This window comes from Emys orbicularis, chromosome 25 (assembly GCF_028017835.1).
Source record: "Emys orbicularis isolate rEmyOrb1 chromosome 25, rEmyOrb1.hap1, whole genome shotgun sequence".
NCBI classification, from domain to species: Eukaryota; Metazoa; Chordata; order Testudines; family Emydidae; genus Emys; species Emys orbicularis.
Window position 1 is genome coordinate 2,140,420 of NC_088707.1, and position 9,848 is coordinate 2,150,267.

At 54.6% G+C, this 9,848-nt stretch overlaps 1 protein-coding gene across 1 annotated transcript; it reads left to right on the forward strand.

Moving 5' to 3' along the window:
- Positions 1-8: 8 nt before the first annotated feature.
- On the forward strand, positions 9-9,346 carry NT5C3B (5'-nucleotidase, cytosolic IIIB). The gene is made up of 9 exons (XM_065422615.1): positions 9-77; positions 1,251-1,349; positions 2,024-2,093; positions 2,974-3,020; positions 3,559-3,644; positions 4,711-4,800; positions 6,966-7,128; positions 8,231-8,431; positions 8,889-9,346. Exons 1-9 carry the CDS (start codon positions 75-77, stop codon positions 9,000-9,002), a joined length of 873 nt encoding a protein of 290 aa, XP_065278687.1. The 5' UTR covers positions 9-74; the 3' UTR covers positions 9,003-9,346.
- Positions 9,347-9,848: the final 502 nt, after the last annotated feature.

Consider the following 9,848-nt stretch of genomic DNA (forward strand, 5'->3'; position numbering starts at 1 on the left):
TCCGGCTCCTCCCCCCGCGTCCCGGCCGCGGCTCCGGCGTCTCAGTTTCTGTTTCCTGGGGAGCCGAAGCCGCGATGGTGAGAGGGGGCCGGGGGGCTGGGGGAGCATTGGGGGCTGGGCAGTGGGGGGCGCACAGGGGGAGGGGAACAGGGCATAGGGGAGCACTGGGGGAGGGGCAGTAGGGGGAGCATTGGGGGTGGGGGGCACAGGGGGAGGGAAACAGGGCATAGGGGAGCACTGGGGGAGGGGCAGTGGGGGAGCACTGGGGGAGGCAGGTGGGGTGAGTAGGGAAAGCCTTGGGGGAGCAGAGCCAGGGGGTGGAGGGAGAAGGCAGAGAGTGGGGCGGGGCGGGTTGTTATAATGAATGGAAGCTGCCAGTGTCGCTGATTTCAGGGTTTCCCTGCACAGAAGGGGCCCCCATCTCTGGCACCGGGTGCCCCACATGCACCCCAATGCTGCGGGATGGAAGCTGCGTCCTGCCTAGCGCCCGACTGCTGTGGTGTTAGCGTGGGTGGTTGTCGTGGTGCAGACACTGTGAGGGCCGTGGTTGCCCCCAGCACCTAACAGTCCGGTTTGGTTCTCCAGCCACAGGCGCAGTGCTGACCCCCGGCAGCCGGCTAGAGCCTGAGCTCCGATGGGAAGCCTCTGGGTGTCTACATGGGCTGCCCGGGCCACTTCTGAGCGAGGGCCAACAATCAAAGCAGTAAGAACGTCAGTGCAGTTGTGGTTAGAGAAGTGGCAGGCAGAGAGATGCCCCGTTCCCCAGCATCTCTGCTTCCCAGAGTCTTTGATTCCCATATGCTGCCTCCCTTAGCCCCACCGAGCCCACCTCACTATGGGAGAGTCAGCTGGGGCTCTGTCTGTCCTGGGTCAGCAGCAGAACAGCTAGAGAAGGCCCTGAGCCTGCAACGTCAGGAGTTGCAGGATCAGGGCCTAAATTGTTCATGGCTGGTAAATCCAACAGGATTCTCCAAGACCAGAGGTAGAGAAATTGCTCTTTGGCTTATCAGTGGAGCCAATTTGAAGTGGAAGAACTGATCGGGACCCTGTAGTGTCTCACCAGAGTTGATTTTCTGCCTCCTGCCTCGGTCCCTGGAGGAGAGAGATGCTCCTTAAGGCACTGCGGGGTGAGAGGGTGTTTGGTGAGCTGCGTCGAAACCAGGCCGGCGAATACCGACCATGCTGGCGCCTGTAGCTGGGGCGTGTCTCTTAGCACTGACCCCTTCCTCGGAATCAATCTGTGCCTGCAGGTTCCTGAACTGGAGAAGGCCACGGTCCACATGAAGAATCCTGAGCACGTGCAGCGCGTAATCTCGGCGCTCAGGAAAGAGGGAACAGACAAACTGCAGGTTCCTCTTTGTGTTCTGAGCTGCGCGGTCAGGAGTTCGCAGCCCGTTGCTGGGGGATATTTCAGCATTGCCATGGCAGTGGGGGGGGATAATAACGCCCCAAGTTTGTGTGGAACCCATCAGCTATTTACGGCACTTGTGTCGCCTCCATTTCCATAGTATGTGAGTGCTTGCACCAAGGCCGTTCTCCTGACAGTGCCCGTGTGAGGTCGGGAGATGCTGTTCCCTCCATTGGACGTATGTGGAACACAGAGACCGAGTGACTTGTTGGGGAGGAGCAGGGAATGGAACCTGGTTCTCCTGAGTCCAGGCCGGCACCCTGACCACTGCCCCTCCTTTTGTGTTCAGCTGCTAGGGGCTCTCTCTAGACGAGCCAGTCTGCACAGCGCCCGCCCCTTGCCAGGAGGCAAATCACCAGGGCCCTTTTGTGCAGATGGGGAAACAGGCAGGGGGGGGGGGAGTCCCAAGTCTTAAGAAGGCACCTGTGTCGAAGCTGGGAGTAGAACTGTGGCCCAGAATCTGCCTTCCTGCTCTTCTCTGGTGAATAGCCACTCCTGCTGCAGGAGAAACGCAGGCCCTTGCTGCCCATCCCCTTCCCCGCGCACCTCTCACAGCACAACATGCTGGATCGGTTTCAGAGATTGGCCTTTTCTCCCCCTCCTTGTGTCCTTCAGGTCATTTCGGACTTCGACATGACTCTCAGCAGGTTTGGATTTAACGGGCGACGATGCCCCACGTCGCACAGTGAGTCGAACGAGCGCTATGTTCGTTAGTTTGGAGCTTCTGTTCCTCGCTCCTGTTTCCATCGTCGCTGTCTCACCTGCACCTTCCCCACCCGCACCCACAGGCTGTTGCTAAGCCCTGGCGTTTTCCTCCCCAACCATCTCTCTTGATACAGTCCCTTCTGCTGCCGAAACTCTGCTCCGCAGCTTGGCCCTCGCTCATACTGATTGCGCCTCCTCCCCCACCCCATCCAAAATGCCGCTGTGCAGATCACCATCCTATCTCATTGCTCCAACCCTTCACCCCATCCCCACAGCCCCCTTCTCTGCTTTCTCCTCCCCTTCCCTGTTAAGTGCCGGCCTTTTTCCTCCCCTTCCGGGCTAGGCCTGACTGTGCCCCAGCCTGCACGTCTGCTCTCTTCTCCTACGGCACCTCCCTGGCTCTTTACTCACCACTGAATCCTTTCCACCACTTTCCTTCCTACCACCCACTGTGCTCAGAGCCCCCGCCCAAGCCCCTTCTTCCCGCAACTCCCTCTCTCAAGGCTGGTCTACACAAACACTTAAACCTGGGGGGTAAAGTAAATCTACCCTGCACTAGTCTGCTGCGCTCTAAGTGTCCATGTTGACCCTGTTGCTACACACGAAAAGTTCCCTGGTGCACTTTGATCTATTCCTCCTTTGGAGAGATGCCCTAACAGGTCCTGGTTTTCAGGAAATGCTGAGCACCCACTCTCTGAAAGGGAGGCGCCTGTCAAACATCTCAGGTTGGCATCCAAAAATTGTTACCCAAAATCACTTGTCATTTTTGCAAGTGTTGACTCTGGTCTTTCTGGGGGATTTGGAAAGGGCCCTCGTGTGTTTTCCCGGGGTTGGGTAAGTGGCTGTTTATGTCTTTCCAGATATCCTAGATAACAGCCAAGTCATTAGCGAAGAAGGCAGGAAAAAGGTACGTTTAGTGCTATCAGACTCCATCTCTTTTGGCTCTATGTACAGTCCAGTCTGCTGCTCACACGCTGCTTCTCCTGCTCGGGGTAGTAGAGACGGTTAGAACGCAGCCCTGGGACAGATGTGACCCCCTGCCAGCAAAGAGAACAGAACACGTTTCCAAACAGCATTTCAGATATGGGAGCACTTGTCGGAGTTCAAGGGAATTTTTACAAACCTGTCACCACACCCAAGCATGGGCATTTCATGTCAAAGAGAACAGTGATAAATAGTGAGCAAAGGACATTAATCTCTGTCTAGAACAATTTAATCTTGCTGACACTCAGCTTGATTTCTAGAGCAGTTATTAAATATTTCCCTTGGGACCCCGTGAAATTGACACAACACTCAGTTGTTTCATGAACAATTTAGGGTTTTATTTTTAAGCTGTGATGCATTTGTGAATTCTGCAAATACTCTACTTGCTGGTTGTTAAATCTCTTTTTCAACGTCCTTAACTGTTCATTGCATTTTCTGTTTAAACCCATCAAACGTTCTAGTTAAAAGATCTACTGCACTATTACTATCCAATTGAAATTGACCCCAACCGGACTATGGAAGAAAAACGTCCCCTCATGGTGGAATGGTGAGTGACTGTGTCTGAGGGCTAATTTTGTGAGCTAGAAAATAAGTGGGTAAACAAGAAGAGAGAGAGGAATTCAGTCCCCTGATCCCCTTGCGTAGCAGAACTCACTGTGCAGCGGAAGTACAGTTTATTGATAGTCCATCTTCCCGTTTCTCCAAGTGCATGAAGCGTCCTTTCTGGTAATATGGCCAGGATCAAGCCTGGTAGATCCCGTTACAGGATGGCAGTGCTGTGGACAAAAAGCAAAGGCAAGGAGCACATGGAGAGGGAGGAGCAGGTTTGTCTCTGTTGTATTGTTAACTCTGATGCAAACTGCCTTAGCATGTGGCAGTCGCAGTGCCATCGTGATCGGACTTCATGAGATCTCAGTGGATTTGTTGGATCCAGAAGATTTGTATAGACGTGCAGCTCTGGAAGTAACGTTCCTGATAAGAAAAGGATGCAAAGTCACTTAGAAACGAGGGAGAGTCGGTCCCCTTTGAGAGCAGGATATGGAAGCGACAGACGGCTCTTTGAAAATGCAGCCGTCAGAAGTGAGCCCGTGGCTTTTGTGCCTGAGAAGGAAACCCCAGTTACTTCCTTTTTCTTTTCTTACTTGTAGGTTTCATTATTCCCCACCCGAGCGATGGTGCATCTAGCACAGCTGTACTTTCGCTGCCCCGCTCCCACACCCTCCACGAAAGGGATCCCAAAGGGCCTGGTATTTTGGGCTGGGTTATTTTCCAGCTCTGATAATCAGTCCCTGGTAATAGATCAACAGTGACTGCATTGAGGAGTGCTGGAGAAAAAACAGGGCAAATCGGACATTTGTGTTGGGTGCCCAGATACCCTGGTGGTGGACATAATAAAATGCATCGATTAAGTAAGTGCTACCAGCCTGCCTCAGGCAGCCTCTTACCCATAATGAGCCTTATATGTGAAGCAGAGAGAAAGTTGAAACTCTCTTTAAACAACAATTAGTCTGACGGGCGGTGTCTTGGTCACGGCTCCGGTAATTTCCCCTAGGTCAGATCCTAGAAGCTCACAGTCTGTCAGAAATGAAGCTCACTTTGGTATGTGTTTCCAGGTGGACCAGAGCCCACGACCTCTTGTTGCAACAGAAGATTTTGAAAAGTGACATAGCCAAGATCGTCCGAGAATCCGAGGTGATGCTCAGGTAGGGGTTTGGGGTGGTCTCTGCAGCTTGTGTCCCCTCTCTCCCTTCCCGGTGAGAGCACAGACTGCGAGGGCTCTGTCGCGCTCTCTCTCGACTTCTGGCACCTGCTCATTCCATTCAGAGCCTGGGTTTGTCAGAGAGAGAAAAAGGGAGGCACTGAACTGACTTCTGAGAACTCTAATCCACCTCCGAGTTGCTTTCTCGCCCTTTCCAGACATGGCACATAAGGGGCAGCAGGCCAGAACGTACCCCCGTCACAAACGAGTCTCAAAATGCAACAACACAAACGCCAACCTAAGCCTTTTCCGCATACTTGGCTGCTCCTAGGGTTCCTCCCCAAGAACTGCTCAGCCCACCTGTGAGGTCCACTCCCACCTCCCGTAAATCCAGGTGGGTAGCAAGCCCCTTGCCTCAGTGAGTCGGCAGAGCCAACTTAACATAACCTGTCAGGATCATCAGTGACTAAGAGGCTGGGTTTTGTGGGCAAACGCTGCCAATCTGTTACAGATAAGATTTTTCTCTCTCTGTGAACTGCCTGGAAAAGTCAAAAGTGACAAAACCCAGCAGCTTTTTGTGTGGCACAGACACCACGTGTGTTCAGCCCACAGGAGCAGCTGAGAGTCTGCCCAACAGGTGGCATTTGTGTTCGATTAGTGATATTTATTCTGGTGCAAAGAAAGCTGGAGCTTCTGTCTCTGATCTCAGTAGGGAACTGCATTCCATGGGGAAAAACCTCTTGCTCGTTTGTACTGCGCCCAATCTGTTGTGATTACCGTATTGTGGTAGCGCGTGGAGGTCCAAGGGGGGATCAGGACCCCGTTGTGCTAGGGGCTGCACATGCGCAAAGAGTAATAAGATGTTCCCTGTGCCAAGAACCTACAACCTAAGAGCCCACAGGTGGCTGCAACAGAGACAACACACGGTCTGATCAGTGTGACCACCAGCTGCCTGGCCAGTGTTGCATCCAGAGCTTTGTTCCCTGGAAGTCACTCTCTTACAGCCTATGGGGAAGCCAAGGACCATATTTCCTGTAGGTAATTTGCGTTTGGGAGAAATAGCGTGGGATGAGTGTTACCCCCCGTCCACTGAGAGCACTAGCTGGGTGTACATCTGTGCAATAGATTTAACAAGCATCATCTTTCCTGGGAGCTTTGCTGCCTAAGGATTAAATTCCTTTTTCTAGACCAGCTGAGCTGTGTGGTCACGGATTCCGTGGGGGAAGGACAGTGATTATTCCAGTATCTATACTTCTGGCAGTAGAAGGCTGCATAGTCCAGGGACCTGAGGTCAGGAACTCTTGGGCTCTGATGCCAGCTCTAACGCTGCCTTCCCCTGTGACCTCGGACGAGCCATGTCCCCTCTGGGCCTCGGTTTCCACAGCTGCTGAAGTATTAGTCAGCGTTTCTAGACCAGAGAGCCAACAGTGTAACAATGGGCTCTGCAGTCTAGCAGAGGCAGGTCTAACACGATTCAGGGTCTGGAAGTTGAAGCGAGACAAATTCGGACTGGAAATAGTGTCAGTTTTTAAGAGTGAGTCATTCCACTGGGATAATGTACCCAGGGTCGTGGGGGCGTCTCCAGCACTGACCGTTTGGAAATCGAGATGGGGGGCAAGTTCTCTGGCCTGTGTTACACACGTCAGACTAGAGCATCACATGACCTGGCCTTGGAATCGATGAAAAACCGGTGACTGAAATCCAGCCTATAATGCCCGGGGAGCAACCCCTGCCTAGGCTGTTGGTGCGACCGAGGAAGAAGTCATGTGCAGAGGATGCATCCCAGGTTTTACATGGAGCCCGACGCACTTTGGGACAGGGTTCAGGGAGTTACGTGCATACCATAGAGGGTGAAATTCACCCCACACCAGGCCTATCCACTGTTAAGTCCCTGTAGATAAGGCGGGGCCCTTTGGGGCAGGCTTGAATTTCACCCACAGTGCAGAAACGATCGATAAAGTTTGTCGTTTATGCACCTTGCTACCAGAGCCAGGATTTAAGGAACGCCCTGGTGCCTTGGGGCATGTAGCAGTCCCTGCCCAACGAGTTTCCAGTCTCCAGTGGGGATGAAAGCACTTGCAGCACCGTGGTAGTGCGACGCACTTGTGCTCTGGAGTGAAGGATGCTGTTGTGACTCTGTCTAACGGGCATTCCCCCCTCCTCCCTCAGGGACGGAGTCAACACCTTCTTTGACCAACTCCACCAGCACAACATCCCCCTGTTCATCTTCTCGGCCGGCGTGGGCGACGTCCTGGAGGAGGTCCTCCGGCAGGCCGAGGTGTTCCACCCAAACATCAACGTGGTGTCCAACTACATGGACTTCGATGACAAGGTGCGCTGCGCGACGTGCCCCGTGGTTGGGTCACGTTAGCCCTGAGTGCAGGGCAGAGGACATCCAGAGAGGGCGCCATTCGATTAAAACCCATCTGTCCATTGGAAATGTCATCCCTTGTTACCATAGCAACCTTTCCAGTTATTAGTGCTGAAATGGCTTTGAATGCGAATACATCTATATTAGCTGTATTAGGGTAGCACACCAGACTAGGGCCCCATGTGTAAAGACAGTCAGAGAGAGCCCGGCCGGCAGAAAGCTCACACCCTAAATTCACAAGGCTGGGGAAAAGTTATGCAATATACAAGGATCTACTTGGCTCTTCTCCTTTCTATGTTGCACTCGGCAGGAGAACGTGGGCTGCTGCTCTTTGCTTTGTTTCAAGTCACTTTCACGCTCTGGTTTGCCTAGGCCCGTGATACCGTGTTTGGGGGGGGGGGGGGAGCACTGCGGGAGGATGGGCGTTGACTTACCATAATTATCCTTAAAACCTATGAAACCCCCGGAAACTGCCCACTAAGTTGGGCCTGATTCCCAGTGGCTCCCTTGGGGTGGACATGGGGGCATGTAGGGGTTTAGGAGATTTTAGCCACCTAGGGCTCCCTGGACTGTGAGCCACCCAGGGGCCTTGGGGCTGCTCTGACTTACGCTTTGCTTCCTGTTGCCCCCTATGGAGCCAGGGAAGCAGAGAATAGCCACGTTCGCTGCTCCCCAGCCTGGCCCCTGTTACGTCCCTGATCCGCCCCTGACACCAGGGCCACTGCAGAGCTTTTGCATCAATTCTGCACTGCCCGGGGAAGGCCTTCTGCACAAGGCAGATTCCACCCAGTTAAAGGCCCCTTTATGCTGCCAGAACGGGGCCTGAGTGGCGGAGAGTTAGGCCCTTGGGCCCTTGCTCCCCTGGTGGCCTGGGAGCCCTTTGGAGGGGCGGGAGATGCCACCTCTGGGTGGGAGGGGTGGGCAGCGTGGGACAGTAGGCTTCCCAGCTGGCTCCGCTAAGAGCATCTCTAAGAAAGGTGCAAGTCAGGCTGAAGTTTTGTTCCTTCAGCCCTGAGACCCCCCAGAAATCATCCTGTCCGTCCGTCCGTCCTTTGCTGCACAGGGCGTCCTGAGACAATTTAAAGGGCCGCTGATCCACACCTACAACAAGAACAACGCAGTCCTGGAGAAGACGGAACACTTCCAGCTGCTGAGCAGCCGGTCCAACATCATCCTGCTGGGGGACTCCATGGGAGACCTGAGCATGGCAGACGGGGTCGCCAACGTGGAGAACATCCTCACAGTCGGATTCCTGAACGACAAGGTGAGCGCGAGGGCAGAGGCTGTCTGCCCTCTGAGCGTTCGCAGGGGAGTGGCGGGGGTGCGGGTGGGAGGTGCCTACGTGCTGCAAGAGAAGTCTGCTATCTGGCATGCTGTATGAAATGAGTTTGGTGGGTCTCAGTCCAGTCCAGGTGGGGAAGGTGTCCACATCACACCTGACCCCCTTGTTCGCCCCTCAGCTGAGCTGGATGGGTCATCCCTCCGTGGTCGGGTGGGGCTCCTGTGCCGGGTTGCAGAGGGGAGAGCTTGCCGTGCTGCGCCCCATGCCCTGGAGATGCTGTCTCTAGGGCTGTTGATGGGGTACCTTTCACCAGCCCTGAATCCCCCGCGCTGCTTTCATGGGGCTCCTGGAGTTCTGAGCTTGGCAACCGGCCGCGCTCATTCTCAGCTGCTAATGTTGCCGTCCTGTCCTGTCCCCTCGCCCCACGGCGGCTCTGCAGGTGGACGAGCAACGAGGAAAGTACCGGGACGCCTATGACATCGTGCTGGAGAAGGACGAGACTCTGGATGTGGTCAACGGGATCCTTTGTTACATCCTTGGAGACCTGAACTGAGAGCCCAGGATCCTGACTCTGGCCTCTCAGGATGGTGTCTGCTTCCCATGGCAGAGTCAGGGCGATTTGAATCCATCTTGATGCCCTCGGGAGTTCTCCCACCCCACCCCCCGGCTCCCTCCTGGGCTTTTATAAATACCCTTTTGTTCGTCACTCCTGGGATTGAGGGGTGAGCTGGAGAAACTCTCTGCTTGCCCCAACTACCTCCACCATGTCTCTGCTCAAACCCCAGCCGGCGCTGCTCCCGGCTCATGTCCCATCCCACGAAAGCTCAAAGGCACTAAGGCAGGGTCGTCGTTTGGCTAGCCAGGCCGTCAGCCAAACGACGCAGAATTAAAGATGCCTTGCAGAGCTGGGGACCAACGTGTTTCAATGGGTTCGTTCTGCCGCCCTAATCGCCTCTGTCGGGGAGCAGGCACCTGTTTGTTGTAGGTCCATCACAAAGCGTTCAGGCCGGACTCCGGCTGCGTGGTTCAGCTGCATAGCAGAATTACAGCTTGCCCTGTGCTGGGGGGCGCAGGGGTCTGCAATTTGCTGTGGAAACCCTACAAATCCCCTGGTCAGTTCTCTGCTCCCTCTGCCTGCAACCTACTGGGACGTTTGTGGGCGTCACTGCCCCCTGGTGGCCGGAGAGGGGACCAGAGATGATTTTAGAGGGCGTAAGCCCCACCCCGTCTGTGCACCGACCTGTTGTGGGTGGAGCCTGGAGCTGCTCAGACAGCATGGTGGGCGCAGGTGGGAAATCCGGGTTGGGGGACGTTCTGGCTGCCTGGGCTTGTCGCTTGGAACATTAACACTTTGGGTTTGTGAGATGATTGTGCAGATGCAGTGATGCTTAAAGGGGTG